Source organism: Eptesicus fuscus, chromosome 11 (genome assembly GCF_027574615.1).
Source record: "Eptesicus fuscus isolate TK198812 chromosome 11, DD_ASM_mEF_20220401, whole genome shotgun sequence".
In the NCBI taxonomy this organism is placed as follows: domain Eukaryota; kingdom Metazoa; phylum Chordata; class Mammalia; order Chiroptera; family Vespertilionidae; genus Eptesicus; species Eptesicus fuscus.
Genome location: NC_072483.1, coordinates 88,317,063 through 88,336,677, shown reverse-complemented (window position 1 = coordinate 88,336,677; position 19,615 = coordinate 88,317,063). Strand labels below are relative to the sequence as shown.

The 19,615-nt window shown below is 47.1% G+C and overlaps 1 protein-coding gene across 1 annotated transcript in view; it reads right to left on the bottom strand.

Moving 5' to 3' along the window:
- Positions 1 to 19,615, bottom strand: part of DNAH7 (dynein axonemal heavy chain 7) — a 155,039-nt gene that overhangs the window by 81,237 nt on the left and 54,187 nt on the right. The window contains exons 24-30 of the mRNA XM_054722861.1: positions 17,045 to 17,213; positions 13,616 to 13,718; positions 13,368 to 13,495; positions 11,730 to 11,942; positions 8,870 to 8,968; positions 4,442 to 4,690; positions 2,928 to 3,077 (exon numbers count right to left, since the gene is read on the bottom strand). Coding sequence (XP_054578836.1) covers positions 2,928 to 3,077; positions 4,442 to 4,690; positions 8,870 to 8,968; positions 11,730 to 11,942; positions 13,368 to 13,495; positions 13,616 to 13,718; positions 17,045 to 17,213 — 1,111 coding nt within the window. The remainder of the gene's footprint in view (positions 1 to 2,927; positions 3,078 to 4,441; positions 4,691 to 8,869; positions 8,969 to 11,729; positions 11,943 to 13,367; positions 13,496 to 13,615; positions 13,719 to 17,044; positions 17,214 to 19,615) is intronic.

Below are 19,615 nucleotides of genomic sequence, written 5' to 3'. Positions count from 1 at the left end.
ACGCACATGGCGGACGCGGGGCAAAAATGTGATGATGATAATGTGAGGAGACGGTTCAATAACATTTCAAAATAAAATGTAGCTCTCTTAAAATTAATTTCACCATGAAAATGTAAAGGCACCTTTTGAATAAAGTACACATGTGAATAAAGTATACATAATAAAGAACATGTAGAATAAAGTGTATATATTATATAAAGTGTATATATATATATAATGAGAGAGAGAGAGAGAGAGAGAAACTAAAGAGACCTATACAGAGTGGGGCAAAAGTAGGTTTACAGTTTGTATGGAAAATAATACAATAATTAATAAATAATAATAAACCTGTGTTTTGTGTATTCACATCTGTAAACCTAGTTTTGCCTCACACTGTATATGTCATGGACAAGACACAATATAGCATCTTTTCTTAAGATTCCATCTTTTTCAATGTTTCTGAGTTCATATATAACATGTTTTAGAAAGTATTACACGCTAAAAACATAACTGCATTTCCATTTGGAGTGTCTGACTCTGTGTAGTGCTGTGTTCATGCGGGTTACTTACCCTGTGTGCTAAGTCCAATTCTGTGTTCCCTCCACACACATACAGCACACACCCTCGTGGGCTGAACTACCTCGTGGTGGTACAGCACGTTAAGATCAACATCACATGCAACACCAAAATATTCACACATCGTCTGATGTAGTAAAGGCTCAGTCAGCATGGCCAGGCATTCGCTGGCAAGTGCAGAAACAGACTCTCCGTTCAGGGTCAGCCTCTTCATGTACAGAGGCAGTGCCTTGGTTCAAGGTCAGCAAGCGTGAACTTGAGTGGAAGTGTTGAGCACTTTGAGTCCATCTCAGCACATCCTCAGTCCCCATGGCGACTGCATGAATCTGTGAGACAGGGGCCTGCCCTGGGCTCAGGCCCCCACACGCTCACACTCAGAGGCCAGCTCTGGCCGAGTTCAGGAGCGAGGAAGGGCCCATACCTCGGAGATGAACCTCCCCTCCCCTCCCGCTGTTGGCTTCCCACACCTGTCAATATTCACTTTGGAAAACACTGCCTTGTAATGGGAGATGTGGGGCTTTGCAGTATGGAGGACCTCACTTTAATATATATATACTAGAGTTCCCATTGCAGGAAAAATCCTGCAATAGGATTTCCTGCTGCACTCTACCCCGCCTCCGCTCTCCCTTGTCACCCGCCCAGCCTTGCTTGCTTCTTGGAGGCTTTACTCCCTTCTGCAGCTCTTGGCTTCTTTCGATGCTGTCTTGATATGCAAATTAGCCGCCATCTTTGTTGGGATAATTTGCATACTTGTCCTGATTGGCTGGTGGGCGTGGCTTGGCTGGTGGGCGTGGCTTAGGTGTAGCGAAGGTGTGGTCAATTTGCATATTTGTCTATTATTAGATTAGATGTGTGTGCGTGTGTGTGTTTATTGATTTTTAGAGAGAGAGGAAGGGAGAGGGATAGAGAGATAGAAACATCATCGAACAGCTGCCTCTCGCATGCACGCCCTCTACCTGGGACTGAGCCGCAACCCAGGCATGTGCCCTGACTGGGAATCGAACCCGTGACCTCTTGGTTCCTTGGCTGAAACTCAACCTCTGAGCCACGCCAGCTGGGCGTAAAGGACCTCATTTTTAATTGGGCTTTACTACTCATCAGCCGTGTGCCTTTGGGTCAGCGAGGTGGCCTCCCTGAAGCTCTGCAGTTATGGGTCATAGCTTCCTGGAAGGCGTAATGTAAGCTACTACTAGCATGTGGCTGAGTGTGAGATGGGAGCGATCTCGTGGTCACTTCTGTATAAATAATGTAACTGCCTACATGACTCAGAGACTTCCCAGGTTAGCCTGGGCCCGAGGGCATCCACTGTGGCGAGAGGACCGAGACGTCGCATCTGCAGTCCCGGACCTCAGTCTGCCTTCCCCGGGCCCCAGGTTTGCGTTTACCACTTTAAATGACTGGTGGCGCCTGACCCGGGCAAGGCCCCTGCTCCAGGAGTCTCCCTTATGCTACTCATCGCCCAGGGTCCTTCAGGCAGCAGAGCACGCTGAGGTTCGTGTGGCTCTGTTATCACACTGACTCATGAGTCGTGATCGGCTGGGTCTCCAGGGGGACAGAGAGCCCCCAGTGTAGTGTCATCAGAAGAAAGGGAGCACTGCATGTCATCAGAAGAAAGGGAGCACTCCGTGGATTGATTGCTTAAATAAAGGCCTCTAACCCGGCCCTTCTCCTTCACGATCAACCATAGCCAGCTGTCTCCCGCATGATCATACTCTATGGAGAACCCGGTGGCATATGGCAGCCACGCAAGCATGGATGGGTCTGTGAGCTCTCTGTGACAGTGGGCACCAGCCACTGGGCAGAATGGGCAGAATGAGGCAGGGGTAGGCAGTGCCCACCGCTAGGCACAGCAGCTGCAGCCAGCACATCCCTGGTGTCTCCTGCCTTCCCCCGGTCTTTGTCACAGGCTGGGGGGACGGTGTTGGAACTCTGCAACATCAGCGGCCTGCACTTTCTCCTCCAAGCACTGACGTGCATCTCACAGCCAGAGGACGGGCCAGTGCGGCTGCCCTGCGGCGGGCCCGGGAGGAGCATCCCGAGGGAGCAGAGGGAGCAGCAGGGTCCTGTGATCCGGGGGCTCTCCGTCCTGGACCATCTAGCCCAACAAAGGAAAACCAGAGGTACCTCCTCCCCGTCCTTTGTCCTCCTGGCCGCTCCGCTCCACGCACACCACACACCGGGGAAGAGGCGCTGGCCAGCAAGGTCCCAGCCGGCCTGGGTGCGAAGGAGTTCTTCACAGAAACGCCGCAGGCTCTGCGCTAGATGAACGTCGTGGGCTCTAAGTGTGCGTGTTTGAGACGTCCGAGAGCGTCAGAAATCCGTGAGAAGGAAACAGCACGGATTTCCAAACGTGCAAACGTGCGCGCACTTACCACCGAAGAGGCGAAGGCCCTGAAGCTGACAGCGAGGATCCCGTCGGACCACTCGTGGGACACCTGGTCGAACTGCCCGTACAGCTGGCCCATGGTGACAGACTTGGGGTTTAGGACAGTGATTTGAACCTTGTTTTCTTCCATTAACCCCTTAATGGGAAAAAAAAATCAATCAATGTATTTATTTCTGTTTTGTAGAGTAGTGTCTTTATAGAAAACACCAGAGGCCCAATGCACGAAATTCGTGCAAGGGGCTCAGCCCTCACAGCCCCGGCTTTGTCCAGAAGGTCGTCCAGAAGGATGTCTGGAAGGTCGTTCGGCTATCCAGTCTAATTAGCATATTACGCTTTTATTATTATAGATAACTGTGTATAGCAAGGGAAGCAGATGACAGAAATAACTAGCATATCAATTTCTGTAATAAATATAAATGAACTTAAGTCCCCCGTGAAAAGAGAAAGACCATCAACCTGGAGAAAATAAACATCACACTATGTACTCTCCATAGAAAGGAACTCACAGTGACCCCCAGAGTTACGGTGAAAGACGCGGGCAGGCCCCTGTGCCAGGAGACAATGTGGGTGGCAGTACTGCCCTTAGATCAGGGGACGCAGAGCCCGTAAAGAACAAGCACATCACTTCACGTTGGTTGAAGGGGAGAGTGAGCAGATAATGATAACAAGCCCCAAACAGGCTATGAACACAGAAATATTTGAAGCAAAAACTATTCAAAACACAGTAGCCAGAAATGCAATATTAGTCGGAGAGTTTAACCCTTTGCACTCGCTTGCTTTTTTCTTGGTTCCTGCTACCGATGCTAACCGTGTCGAGTCACACTCGACATCCGAGTGCAAAAGGTTAAAACAGCCTCATTCCTCTAACATATCAAAGTGGACCCAACTGCAATGTGTAGGACATAAATTTTGACTAATATACTCATTATTATATACTAGAGGTCTGGTGCATAAAATTTGTGCATGGGGGAGGGGTCCCTTAGCCTGACCTGCACCCTCTCGCAATCTGCAACCCCTCAGGGGATATCCAACTGCTGGTTTAGGCCCGATGTGAGATCTGGGACCATTGGCTCCTAACCGCTCACCTGCCTGCCTGATCAACCTAGCCCCTCTGCCTGCTAGGGGCTGGTTTAGGCCCCTCTTGCAATCTGGGACCGCTGGCTCCTAACCGCTCACCTGCCTGCCTGATCAACCTAGCCCCTCTGCCTGCCTGATCAACCTTAACCCCTCTGTCTGCCTGCCTGATTGCCCCAAATGCTTGGTTGCCTGCCTGATTGCCCCTAACCACTAGCCTGCCTGCCTGATCACCCCTAATTGCTCGCCTGCCTGCCTGATTGCCCCGAACCACTCTGCCTTGGCCCCTGCTGCTGCCCTTCGTCCAGAAGGATGTCCGGAAGGTCGTTCGGCTATCTGGTCTAATTAGCATATTATGCTTTTATTATTATAGATATGCATGCACATCTTGGTTATAATAAAATAATGCACTTATAACACACTGACCTTTTCACATATATCATTTAGGGCTCCAGCTAAGACGCGATAGGCACTGGTCTTTCCTCCAAACGGTTCTCCGACAATCATGAAACCGTGGCGCACAATCATCATCTCATATATCTGGAGGATCTTCTCAGAAAAGAAACTGGTCATTTGCAAGTTCATGGCTTCACAGTTGTCCTTGATGGCTGTCAGCAAGTCATGGTAATCTGGTTTGGGCAACTTCACCCCAGGAAACAAGTCTGAAGTAATTCCCTGATGATAGATGATTTGGGGATTTACATTACATATTTGTACATTTGCTATCTATCTATCTATCGATCTATCTGCACACACATATACACATATACAAACACATACTTTCATACAGGCATATACACACATAAACATGATACAACTTCTCTCATCCTCACATTTAATACTGATGGAAATAAAGTCGTTAAGTAATAGTTCAACAGTATTTAACTATGGAGATATGGTCAACATACAATAAATTGTATATATTTTAAGTGTACAATTTGATAAGCGGAACGATCAAGTGCATCTAGACAATCACATGTCTGTCACTCCCCAAGTTTCCTGTCACCTTTTGTCATCTCCCTTCCCTTCTCTCCTCTCTGCCTCCTACCTCCATCCCTGGGTGACCGTTGACTTGCCTCTGTTGCTATTTGTATTTGCATTGTTTAGAATTTAATATAGATAAATTGTATATTATGTACTGCACTTTATTGTCTGGTTTCCTTCACCTGGCATGAAGGCTTGGAAATTCACAGGTCTCGGCACGTCTCAAGAGCTCGTGTACTGAAGTAGTCCCCTTTATTGAAGTGACCCAGTTTTTAAATCCGTCCCCCTATTGATGGACATTTTCACTGTTTCCAGTTTGGAGTTATTACAAATAAAGCTGCTGTGAACATTTGGGTAGAAGTCTTTTTATGAACAAATGCTTTCATTCCTCTTGGGTGAACACCGAGGAGTGGAATACCTGGATAGTACAGTGCGTGTGTGTTTAACGTTTTAAGAAATTGCCTGCTTTCCAAAGTAGTTATATTATTTTATATTCCCTCAGAGGGTATAAGGGTCCCAATATATGGTATGAGCAGTCCTTTTAAACTGAGACATAGAAATAGGTGTGTAACGGTGTCTTATTTGGCTTCAATTTCCATTTCCAATGATTGACATTCTTGCATGTGCTAATATGCTATAGGTATATTTTCTTCAGTAAAGTGCCTGTTCAAATCTTTTGCTATTTTTAATCGGTTTATTTTCTCAATGGTAACTTTTAAACATTCTTTAAATATTATGCATACAAGCCCTAGCCGGTTTGGCTCAGTGGATAGAGCGTCCACCTGCGGACCAAAGGGTGCCAGGTTCGATTCTGATCAAGGGCACGTACCTTGGTTATAGGCTCCTCCCTGGCCCAGGCCCTAGTCGGAGCTCATCGGGGCTTGTGCAGGAGGCAACCAATCGATATATTTCTCTCACATCGATATTTCTCTCTGTCTTTCCCTCTCTCTAAAAATCAATGGGAAAATATCCTTGGGTGAAAACACACACACACACATACACACACACACACACGTCCTCCATCATATATCTAATTTGCAAGTATTTTTCCGAGTCTGTAACTTGTCTTTCATTCTTTTACCAGTATCATTCAAAGAAGAAACATTTTAATTTTGATGAGTCTATGTTAGCAATATATTATTTTATATCTTGTGCTTGTGGTGTTGTGTTTAAGACATTTCTGCTTAACCCAGTGTCACAAGGGATTTCTCCTGTTTACAGCATATTTAAGTAAAAAAATTAGACAATGAACACAATCTGATTTTAAGGTTCATTGTACAGACTGTCATATTGGCATAAAGATGGACAAATATATCAAGGGAACAGAACAGGGAGCCCACAACTGCGAACAACTCATTCTCAACAAGGGCACGAAGGCAAACCCACAGGTAGGAGACAAGCTAGCCTCCAACAAGTGATGCCAGAACACCCGGATTTGCCAAAACAACGAACTTCAGCTCATATCTCATGCCATCTGCACAAACGCGCTCAGAGGCCTTTTCCTCATTGAAGTGGGCAGCATTCTAATCAGCGGGTGGCCCTTCACGTTCACCTGGAACCTCAGAGGGGGACCTTATCTGGGAAGAGGAGCTTCGCAGATGTCAGTTAAGTTAGACGAGGTCGTACTGGGCCCTGCATCCAATGACTGTTGTCTGCACAGCACGAAGGAGAGGAAGATGCAGACACCAAGGCACCCAGGGAAGAAGGCCCTGCGTGAGGAAGGCGGAGGCTGGAGCGGTGCCAAGCGAAGCCACGTCCACGACTGCCAGCAGCCCAGGAGCTGAGAACGCTGCCCAGGAAGGCACCTAGCGAGGTGTGTTCTGCTGTATGAACATGAACGTGGCTTTCACTCCTGGTAACGGCCCTTCCAGAGCCTTCAGAGGAAACACCGGGGCTTCAGGCTGCGAGGGGACAAATGTGTGCTGTCTTCAGGCACCAAGTTTGTGGTACTTGGTCATGCGGCGTTAAGACATGAATACAATCATATAATGTATGATTGGGAAGAATTGTAACTCCATAGTTAATGTTCACCAATATAGAGAGTTAACTGCAAGCTCTCAGAAATATTCCTTTATCAACTGCTGAGGCTATAGTACCACAGCGTCCTGTGTGAGGAAGAGGACTCTTGCTTTGACTCTGCAGGTAAAGGTGAAACGTCAGAAGAGTCTCATCTGCAAGCATGCAGTGGAGCTGTACTTTAGAATTTACAAATTCCAAGTTTAGTTACTCCTGAATTTAATTTTGTCAATGCTGTTATGTTGAAACGAATCCCGGTTCATCAAGGCACGGAGTTTCCTTGGGGCAAAGAAGAGGAGGGCCGTACAGTAGAGTAGGCGAGAGCACGCCACCGCCTGGCTGTGTGGTTGGAACCCCCGCTCCCCCCACACTGGCCATCAACACGGTTACTCAGCACCTCCGTGCGCCGCGCACCCTCTGTGAGACGGGGTGACCAGAGCGCCCGCCTCGCTGGCTCATTGTGGGTGTTCAGTAAATCCTAGCTGCAGAGCTCTTAGAACAGGATCGGCTCCATAATACCAAGTGCATAGTGTTTTCTAACAAATAAAATAAAATCTCAAATTGCTCAAGGTTAACCTTAAACGGAGCAGATCTCTCCAGAACACATTTGGTGTTCAGTGTTTCTCAACAAAGACCCCCCCAGGGAGAGCTGGAAATGTGAGCGGCCTGTAGACACCGGGGGGGGGGGGGGGGGGGGGGGGTGGAGGTGAGTGGGGGGGGGGAGGGGGGGGGAGGGGCAGCAGAGACAATGAATTTTCTGCAGTGGAAGGCGGTCTCTCACCACAGGGGTTGTCCTGATGGGAAACGCCGATTGCCCTCTACCTGGGCCAGTGCTCAGTGCTCAGTGCTCAGTGCTCACTGGATGAATACACGGCAGCGTGAGAATACCCCTAGCGAGGAACCTCTCCGCTTTATGACAATGAGTATCGCTTTTGCTCCTGGAAAATCCGGTCAGTGTGCTAGGACCAAAGCCACGGAGGGAAAGCTTCAGGAAGAGAACGTGCCTCCTCGCTGTCGCTCTGTTCTAGAAGGTATTGGCACCGCCGGCTCTAAGGCTAAGGGAAGCCCTTTCAGAGGAGGCACAGGGCTTGGGGCCACTGACAACGCCGGCCCTCGCTGCCAGGGCAGCGCCATTCCTTCCCCACTCGTGACAGCCAGACGACTTCAGTCCTCACCCGCCGGCAGCTAACTGCCTGCACTTCCAGGCCACGCGTCCTGTAACAGCTGTTTCTCAGAAGCCCAGGCCCCTCCCTGATCTCCTCTCCCTGAGATGGGAAAGGAAACGCATGAAATCGAGTTATAGTACAGAAACTGCAACCATCGGTCTACTCCTTCTCAAATATTCATAATCCAATCTTTAAAATAGAACAGGATTCACATGCTTCGCTCTCATCTTAAATCACCCTGAAAAAAACAATTGCATCAAAGCTATGGCACTCTTTCGAAGAAATTAAGCTTATTTATGTATTTATTACCTCAATCACTAGTTTAGCAACAATTACCAAGTCCCTAGTCTGTGCAAGGGGGTCGGAGCTGTGTGAGACCGTAGACTTCCCTTCACGGACCCTACATTCTAGTGTAATTTATAAGCAAGCACATCTTGTAACTTGTGTGTGCATATTGCATTGTGTGGTTTTCATAAAAGTACTATTTTAAAACGCCAAGTTGTTAAAAGCCATCTGAAGCAGCAAAATTAGCTAAACACCCTTCACACACACGTGGAATGACCCATGTTTCTCTGGCCAGACCATTGCTTTCTGAGGAGGAAGTGTCCCTGGGGGGTTGCGCAGTCGGCCATGTGATAAGTGCATGGCTGTGAGAGTTTTGCTACATTAGGATAATAAATGTTCTTACCTCAAAGAGCGGTAAATCATGGGACAAAAATTTTGGCAGATTTACATCAATAATAGATCTAAGCAGCAAAATTTCTTCATTTTCCTGTGGATATTTCAGCTGAAAGAAAGATACACTCATGATGATGCCAGAATTTGTTGACTTGTGCCCCTACATTTCACACAGGTACTCAGGCACAGGGGCCCCGGGGCAATGTAAACCCATGCACAATTATGATCCATTTTCATTCAGCTGGATAGTTACTAATTTTAGAAACTGACCTTTATTCTTGTTGAATTCTCTACTGGTTAGTCACGAAAACCTAGGTTGAACTAACTACCTCTTCACAGATGCTCTAAGTTAAAAGCTATGGGCATGAACTCAATATCGTGTGGGACTAGCCACTGGTTCCCTATTGGTACGAGCTTGCTTGCCCTGTGCATTCAAGACCAGCGGTGGGTTGGTTACGTGGAAACAGTCATTAAAAGTGGGCAATCATTTTTAAAAGATGCATTTACATTTGAAACGTATAAACATTCAATTATTTGCCCATATTTTGAAGCCAAAGCCTTCTCTCTGAGTGTAGAGTTTGGCACCAATTTTCTTCCCCCCAAAAATAAAAATACATCAATGATGCATCATGGGCTCCATCCAGATTTGTGTTGTCGGGTTTTGTTTTCTTAAAGGGGACCAAGCTCTTCGAGTACTTGTGAAATAATCTAAGTGTAGCATCCTTATCAATTTTTAAGGTTGTTGTGTGTTTTTTTTCCAGTCTTATTTACTTTACTTTACATGCCTAATTCAAATTCGTTTTTGGGTGTTTTTTTTTTTTTTTTTTTTTTTTTTTTTTTTTTTTAGCCTTTCATCTGACTGAATCTTTCTGGAACAAGAACTTTGTTTTCATAAAAACAAAACTCTTCTCATTGGTATCTCATCCATTTCCTTGACATTTAATTAAATGACATAATAACAGGAACATAGCAACTGTCTTCAGAATGTTGGGGGAAACGAACACAGCTCATCTGATAAAAAAAAAAAAAAGTGTGTGTGTGTGTTTGGGGCGGGGCAGGGAGCAGCATGCTGGCTGAGCGCTGAGGACAGGCATGTGTTAGTGTGTGCCAGACAGAAGGGAGATGGCTGGTTCACGTGCCAAGCCACTTAAGTAGCGGGTGTTTCAGAAAACGTACATTAAATTCCAAAACACCCGTGGTAAAGCCACGGTTTACTGGCTGGACTTGGAACCTGTAGCTCGTGCCCATTAGGTTCACATAATTCACAAAAGTCCGAACTCAGAATTATTTCTTCCAACGTCAATACTTCGCTCAACATCTCACTCCAAAGGTTCTCCTGTCATCTTGCATTTAATTTCCCAGAACCCTCTGCCTGTTCCTCAGAGCCTTTCTGCCTAATAAATTCCATGTCCCTCCTTAACGGACTGGAGCCTTGGAGGCCAGGGATGCCTGGCAGTCACGTTCAGTGCCTCTGAATCTCCAGAGCTCCCAGGGCCACAGCCAGTCCCGCTCATGGGAACTCTGTCTTTGGAGCCATCTGAGCACGCACAGATGATGAAGCGTCAGAAGTTTATTTTGTTATTTGAGAGGCTATTATTTTAAAGCAAATGTTTACATCGTTTCTTGATGTAAACAGAAACAAACTTCAAAATATTCAAGGCAAAACATTCCATGATTCTAAATGAGCTTTGGACAGGGAAGGATGGGATTCATTTGCTGTGTAGCTTTAACAGCTCAGGTCCATAGTCAGGATGTCAGCGATGACATACACGAGGACATGCATTATCTCTCCCATTATCTGACCACAATGCAATCATGACATGCCAGGTTAATACAAATTGTGGCTTCTAGTTGCATTTGTTTATTGCAAAAAACAAACAAACCATGACATATTAGGCCCATGCAAAATAGGATATCACCACTATATATCAGGATTCTCGGTAACATTATTATAGAAGATAAAAATGCATGCCGTTGTTCTTAATCATGTAGGATGTATTTTAAAATCTTTTCCAAGTCATGAATGTGAACATGTTATAAACTCCAAGGTCACAGCTTGCATTTGTCTGTTAACTATAGCCTATCTTGCTTGCTTTCATAAAGAACTAATGCACAGTCATATTTCATGGTTCCGCAAGATGCTACCAATGAAAAGTTACCCATGTCCTAAAATACTTGGGTTTTTCATCTATACGTGTGATTCATACCATTTTAACATGCAAACATTATATTGCGAATCTATACCTGTTAGTCTATACCAGTGGTCAGCAAACTGCAGCTCAGTGTGTCACGAGCCACATGCGGCTCTTTGGCCCCTTGAGGTTTTAGCAAAGGCCAGCTTAGGAGTACCACAATTAAGTTAATAACAATGTACCTACCTATACAGTTTAAGTTTAAAAAATTTGGCTCTCAAAAGAAATTTTAATCGTTGATATTTGGCTTTGTTGACTAATGAGTTTGCCAACCACTGGTCTATACCAGTTAGTTGCAATGGTGTAATTATATTAAGTGACAATGTTTAGGGACTTTTGTGTGTATTAATTATATATTACTTCCTTTAAAGCTATCCATATTTATGTAGCATGAAAGCCTTCGAAATATTTCTCAACAACAAAGAATTATATTCCTTGGTGGTACCTAGTTTCTACATTTAAAATGATGGAACAGAACTCAGATCACTAAGAATTACATGTCTCCTGTTTTACAAATCATAAAATTCCCTTTTCACATGGGCAAATAATCAATTTTTTAGTACCATAACGGAATGTTTCTCAGCTGATGAAACCAACCAGCCGCTGGAACTCGGGGCAGACACGTGGTCCTGGGATCCCCAAGGAGGGAGCTTCGGAGGGAAAGCAGTGGCTGTCTACCTTCAGGTTGCCCGCGGCCGTGAGCACCGACTTCACGGCCCGCATGCCGTAGTCGTAGTGATGCTGCGAGGACAGCTGCTCCGAGCACAGGCGGTACGTGGCCACGATTTTCACGGACAGGGGCCGCGCCGTGACGAAGCCGCAGGAGTACAGGACGATCTCGGCGATCATGGCATAGTCGGGCACCATCATGGCCACGGTCCGGAAGAGGGCCTGCGGGAGTGGAGGGCGCCGTGCTGGTAAAAAGGCCTCCTACAGACAACCCTGCTCCCCATCTCACAGGGTGGGACACCGCTCTTCGGCAACATTATTACATTACAGTGTCCAAACCATGCAGGTAAAAACACCATATAATAGATGTATCATTAACTTTTTATATAAATATTTTCCTTGCATTGTTTTAAGAACTTTCAAATTTCTTTCTCTAACTATTTTTTATTGTTGATAGTATTACAGATGTCTCCCATTTCCCCTCCCCGTCCCCCAGGTCTTCACCACCCTCCTGCCCGTGTCCATGGGCTCTGCATGTAAGTATATGATTCTTTGGTTTACCTCTTCCTGTCTCCCCAGCTCCACCCTGAGGTGTGTCAGTCTGTTCCATGCCTCCATGCTTTGGGTCTTATTTTGTGGGTCAATTGGTTTTGTCAAATTTCTATCCTACTTAAGTCTTCCGTGAATTATTAATTAACACGAATGTCAAAGTATCAACTATGTGCTATTCCTCTGGGGAAGCAGCACATCAGGGGGAAGGGCCTGGGACTCTGCAGGGATGGCCCAAGGCCCGGCTTCTCATCTGGATGGAGAGGAAGCGCGGTGTCGGGATGGCAGGAACGCAGGCTCGAGAGCCAGAAGGTGGGTTTGGAGCTGCAATTACCACCTCATGATTCCTCACCATTGCTCTCTATGCACCAGCCATAAACATGCCACCACCAGAAAAGTGAGGATCCTCATCTATTCAATTGGAAAAGTGTATTGCTATTTTTAAAAAAATAAAAAAACGGGGCTGGGTATTAATGAGAATTGCGAGTTGCTGTGGGATGTAAATTGTTTCAACCTGTGTTAGAAGGCAATTTAGCAACATAGCTCTTTTTCCTATGACCTGCCCTAAGGAAATATTTTAAAAGAGAGAAAAGACTTAAGTAAAAACTGCCCAATGCAATATTATTTACAACGCTGGAAAACTAAAAGCAACATAAATGTCCAACAGTAAGCTATATAGTTCAGTAAATTTACAGAATTATGTTTATAAAGACAGGAAAATGCTTGAGCTACAATAGACTCTTGGAAAAAAACACCATGTATACACAATTACCTGATTTCAGCATTTAAAATTAACATTTTGAAGGACATTGAAAATCGGAGGATACAATACAGTAAGCAGTAGAATGGGTACCTTTTCATTATTTCCTGTATTTTCTATGATTACCACAAATTTTAAATACAAGTTTTGGAAACTCTTTCTGGTTTGCACATTTATTTTCTAAAGGCTCACAGCTTTAAAAATTATTTTCTAAAAGCTAAATATGACACCTAAAAGCAAACATTTTGCATAAAATTCAAGGATAGCGTGTTCTTTCTTTTTATGTATTGATTGTAAATTACAGGAAGGTCATGGATGACTAATCGCCCTTTGCGTACCTTCAGATTATCCGGCAGCTCTGAGCGCCCGGCGTACCCAGGGTTCATGGTGATGAAGACCGCGCACGTGGGGTCAAGTTTTAGTTCGGTTCCTTCAAACACCAGTGTGTCCGCCCCCGCGTTAATGCCTGTGGGTGAGCAGGAGTGAAATGACTGAGCGACGCCACAGGTAAGTGTGACCCGGGCCGTGCGTTACCTCCCGTAGTTCTACTTTTTTCACCTCACGCGACGACAAGCGAGCCCGTTACCTCTCTGGATGGTAAGAATCTGTTGAGCGACCACAGAAAGCACTTCCAAATCAATTCTGTTGAACTCATCAAAGCAAGCCCAGGCTCCGCAAGACAGCAGTCCCTGGGAGGAAACAGGGAGGGAATTTTTCAGTTTTATCTGATTAAATATGGCACTGAAATGTTGCATTTTCACCTCATCTGTTCAAGGGTTTAATATCTATCAAGGAAATTGCTCTTCACCTTTATCTTTAAAGATGGCTTTTCTTATTACCAAATTCATTATTATGCATGAACAAAGGGTTTGATCAATTGGAAGAATTTCCCAATTGATTTGTTTCACTTTCTGTGTATTTTTCAGCATTTGGGTGTACACCTGTAGTTTCAAAGCCTGTCTGGCTTTGTTTGCAGGTAGATTTTCTTCGCCTTTTCCCCGTGGACTCCATGGGAGGGGCTGCGATAATCCTCTAAGATGACTGCGGTTGCCAATGGGACTGCGCTGTGGTCTGAGGACCTTAAGAGCCAACAGCATAGTTTGAGGCCCTCATTCGCCATCACAGCTCGCAGCTGCCTCACACACGTGTGCCATTTGGTCATAGGAAAAACTGGAAAATCAAGCCAGAGTAGCTCAGTCCAAATTCGGATTCATTTTTAAAAGTTTTATTTCACATATGTTTGTTGAATGTACATTTGACATAGGCTGTATATGCATGTAGGCATGTTGTACTGAGAACCGGGTGTGTGCCAGGCAGGACGCATGGCACTCTGTGTACATCTTTCTGTGAGGAAGCTAAGGCCGCATCACACAGGTGTTACATAATTAGAACTAGTCCGCACAGCCAACGGTGGCTGAAGTGGGATGTGTACACAGTTCCTCTACTGAGCCACACTGGACTAGACATGAACTCTATGCATGTCAAAGAAGGTTCATTTTCATTATCTAGAAAATTCTATCCATGACCCAGTCTCTAGTACATTCTATCATAAAAGGCTTAGAATCACAAAGAACAGAATGCTGATGAAGCCACATATTCAGTTATATGGATTGTGAGGTTCTTAATACCAACACCCGTGTCTTTTTTATTTTGTACCCCCATTATCCAGCATAAGTTAATCCTAACACAGTGTCCATATACTCAATAAATACTTACTGATAATCAAATTTAATATAATTTAGTGTATGAATCTAAATTAAAGAATTAAGAATATCATTATACAGATTAAAAAATTGAGTAACACATACCAGATGTGTCTTTCAACATTTAGAAATATGAAACTGTCTGGTATGCAAATCTAACAAATAGATTTGCTATATCTTTCTTAAATAATCATTACAACAAGGTTGTATATCATTACAGAAGATGATAACAATAGTAATTGGTCATTCAAATGCTTTCTTGGTATTTTATTTGTTACTAGAGACCCAGTGCACAAAATTCGTGCATTCAGGGGGGTCCCTCAGCCTGGCCTGCACCCTCTCACAATCCAGGACCCCTCAGGTAGGGTCCCTAGGCCTGGCCTGAGATCAGGGCCTATCGGGCCTTTCCTTCCCCCAGCCACAGGCAGCTGGTCCCAGCCCTGCCACTGCCACTGCTTGCCATCTGTGCAGCGCTGCCCCCCCCTCCCCTGCCACCGGTGGCCTCCCTCTGCAGGTGACAGGTGTGGGGTGCGATGGCTTGGCTGGCCTGGGCCTCCTTCTGTGGGGCAATCGCTGGCCGGCTGCACACCTGCCACAGAGTCGCTGCTACTGGTGGCCTGGGTCTCCCTCTTTCTTTGCTGGGGGGCGGGGCCAGGCCTGCCAGGGGCCATCTGCCTACCTGATCACCCACCCCCAACTGCTCGCCTGCCTACCTGATCGCCCCTAATCACTCTGCCTGCCTGCCTGATTGCCCCTAACCACTCTGCTTGCCTATCTGATTGCCCCTAACCACTTGCCTGCTTACCTGATCACCCCTAACTGCTGGTCTGCCTGCCTGATCACCCCTAACCATTCTGCCTGCCTGCCTGATTGCCCCTAACCACTCTGCCTGCCTGTCTGATCACCTCTAACTGCTTGCTTGGGGTGGGGCCAGCCAAGCGAGGGGCTGTCTGCCTATCTGATTGCCCCTAACTGCTGGCCTGCCTACCTGATCACCCCTAGCCACTTGTCTGCCTACCTAATCACCCCCAAAATGCTGGTCTGTCTACCTGACCGCCCCTAACTGCTTGCTTCGGGGCAAGGCCAGCCCGGCAAGGGGCCGTGTGGTTCTGGTCTCTGGTCGTTCGGTCTTTATGCTTATGTTGACTGGCCTTTTATTATATAGGATAATTTTGACTTAAAAAAATCTTACTCTAATTATTTCAACATCACAAATGTAGAGACTTTTTATACTCCAAGTTTGTTATAAAATGACCAGGCCAGTCCTGGCCGGTTTTGCTCAATGGATAGAGCACTGGCCTTCGGACTGAAGGGTCCCAGGTTCGATTCCTGCTCAAGGGCATGTATCTGGGTTGCAGGCTCCATCCCTGGCCCTGGTCAGAGTGCGTACCAGAGGCAACCAATTGATGTGTCTCCCTCACATCGATGTTTCTCTCTCTCTCTGTCTTTCCCCCTCCCTTCTACTCACTCTAAAATTCAATGGAAAAATCTCCTTGGGTAAGGACTAACAACAACCACCAAAATGACCAGGCCATAGTTCAGTCAGGAGCAGTTTACTGGATGGGGTAGAATTGGTATATGCTTTTGTGTTAGTTTCATTTTTTTAAAAAAATGTTAACATCTTCTGGAGAAATTCAGAAAAGTAAGTATTACAGATTTTTTTAAAAATTTACTTTGAGATTTACAGAAAAAAAATAAAGAAATAAAACAAACAAATAGAGCCCATAATCCCAAATGGAGAATTTTGTGCTCAATTGTGCCACCTAACGTTTTAAGGGATGACGAGCTGTTCCCGGGTTTAGAGACTTTACATCTTAATCCCCCTTTTGCAATCTTACAAACTCAGCAGGGCGGGTTCTCAAGCAGAATCAGAAGAAAAACAACCACGTGGATGCTTAAGTTGAACAAACCATGAACTAGACGTGCCTACGGAAGTGAGTTCCTGAACCAGAACTTGCTCAGAACAAGTCTGCAGGCAAAGAAGTCGGAGTCCCACAGCCTTCGCCCGACAGAGCAGCTCTCAAGCCTCTCACCTGCCCCCAGGACACCCCCCCCCGCCCCCCCCCCCCCCGCCATTCCCGTCAGCAATGCTGAGCCACGGAGTAGGACTGGCGAGGGGGGCGGGGCTCCTTCCCGTGGAAGCGTCCGTATAACCCGCTTTTCTTGAGAATTACCGAGATGGTATTTACTCTTAACTTTACTTAAACTACAGTGTCTTTTATTTGCATTCAGCCATGTGTCATAATAAACACCCTCCCTCTCCGAGCAGGCATCACACTGTAAAAGGAACAAAATGAGGTGTGGACTCGGACCTTGAAGAACTTCCCCAAAGCCAGGTAGTCCAGCCCGTCCGAGCAGTTGAACACGACGCACTGCTTGGCCACGGCCTTGGCCAGGTCCTTGGTGGTCTCCGTCTTCCCGGTGCCAGCGGGGCCCTCGGGCGCGCCCCCGAGGTGCAGGTGCAGGGCGCCGAACAGGGTTCTGAAAGGCAAGCCGTGGGCATCTGTGGAGCAGGCGGGGCTGCAGGCGCAGGCTGGGAGGGAGGCGTCAGCGGAGAGCCCCCCACTTCCTCCTCCAGCAGCTCTGCCTGCCCCTGGCCCTGCCCCCCGTGGCGCTGCTCTGTCTGTGACTGTGTGTTACCACCCAGCAGCTGTATGCGGGACCTGATGGAAACAAATGCATGTTGAGAGTCTGTGCCAGTGATGGCGAACCTATGACACGCGTGTCAGCACTGACACGCGTAGCCATTTCTGATGACACGCGGCCGCATGCCGAGGATGAAACATTTGCTGCTCCTGAGGATGAAACATTTGCGGCTAGAGTCTTGGAGTTAGTTTTTTCCTCCAAGTGACACACTACCCGAGTTATGCTTGGTTTTTTGGTGAAGTTTGACACACCAAGCTCAAAAAGGTTGCCCATCACTGGTCTATGCTGACTTCCAGGGAGAACTCGGCTCACCCTGACCGCCCACCCCTGCTGCAAGCTTACGGAAATGCTGCATCCAGGAGTACAACACGCAGGCGTTTGTGAGAGAATGAAAAGAACATGGCCAGGGAGGAGGGGATGGAAAGCTGGAAAGCAATCGGGTGCACATTGCTCTGGTACCTGCACAGCCCAAGCGTATACACATCCACGCAGAATCAGCAAAGGAAGCCCAGCCTGGCCGGCGTGGCTCCGTGGTTGAACATCAGTCCATGAGCCAGGAGGCCACGGTTCTGTTCCCGGTCAGGGCCCAGGCCCAGGTTGCAGGCTCCATCCTCAGGGTGGGGCGCGCAGGAGGCAGGCGATCAATGATGCCCTCTCGTCATGGATGTTTCTCTCTCTCTCTCTCTCCCTTCCTCTCCGAAGTCAATAAAAACGTATTTTTAAAAAAGAAGCCCTCAGAACTGAGCAGGGTGAGGAGCTGAAGCGACAACCAGGGGCTGCGCTGTCTCGAATGGGACTAACGTTCCCCCAGCCGCCCCCCGAGGAGGCAGAGAGACTCCACCTGCACACGGGCCCGATGAAAAGCACATCATTCTGACGAGGGAGCCCACATCCCCATCGCCCGTGGGAATGGTAACGTTAAGTGTTCCCCGGACCAGAGAAAACCTGAGCCTCCCAGACAGAAATGTGAAACTGCTCCAGGTGGACACCCGCACAGCCGAGAACATGCGAGAACCAACGGGGATGCAGCCCCTGCTGCAGCGAGCTCCCGGTGAAAACCAGAGAGAGAGAGAGAGAGAGAGAGAGAGAGAGAGAGAGAGAGAGAGAGAGAGATCAGAGTGAAGAGCCAGACCTAAGGCGCATGGACAGAGGCCTGGGAGTGTTACTCATCACCCTGCCCGCCGTGGCACCCCGATGGTTTGTTCGGGAAGATTTTATATGAAAGGCAATAGACATCAGGAAATTGTAAGAAAAAAAGAGGCCACTTTCACAAAAGAGACGACTTTAAATACGTGCAGTAAAAATATGATTATGGAACTTTTAAAAACTCAGTGAACAGATTAGTAGAGCAACCATGAAGAAACAGAATTACGCACTTGAAAGTAAATATGGGAAAATCACACAGAAAGATGCGGATACCTAAGATAAAAGAACAAGACACAGAAGAAGGAGGAGGAAGGAGAAGAGGCAAAATGCAAAAGACAGTGGCTGACACTGTGGACAAGAGGATGGCGTTTCCTCAAAAAATTAAAAATGAAGCTGTCTTCTGACCCAGCAATTCTGCTTCTGAGAATATTTCCGAAGAAATCAAAACACTGACTCGAAAGAATACGTGGCCAGAGGGGAAGGGGGTGGGGAGATAGCAAGGGCGAAGGGGGAGAAGTGGTGACGGAAGGAGACTTGACATGGGATGGTGAACACCCAATACAATCTACAGATGATGCATTACCGAACCGTACACTTGAAGCCTATTAGTAACCAATGTCACCCAATACATTCAGTAACAAACACCCAGTAAATAAAGCGGGAGAGCCCCTGCAGCACATCCCCACGGCAGAGCGGGAAACGGGGCCGCAGGGTAGGAGTTGCACTCACACGGCTGGCAGGACAGGGGCCTTGGTGTCCTCGATCCGATCCAGTTGGCGCTGGAAGGATCCAGAGCCAAGGCTGCAGCATGGACCCCGGGCAGGGAGCCCACCCAGATCAGAGAAGACCCCACGGAAAGGGTGTGTGTGTGTGTGTGTGTGTGTGTGTGTGTGTGTGTGTGGCTGGGACGCAGGTAGAGGCTGCAGGGAAGTCCCAGCAGCCTGCAGAGAAGGCATGTCCCACCCGAAGGAGAGTCCAGGGACTGGGGAGGGGGCTGCCAAGCACCCACATCAAGATCCCCCGAGAGATGAGCACATCTGGGCTTGTGCCAGCACCAAGGGCACGAAACAGCCAAGAGATAGCTGTCATGC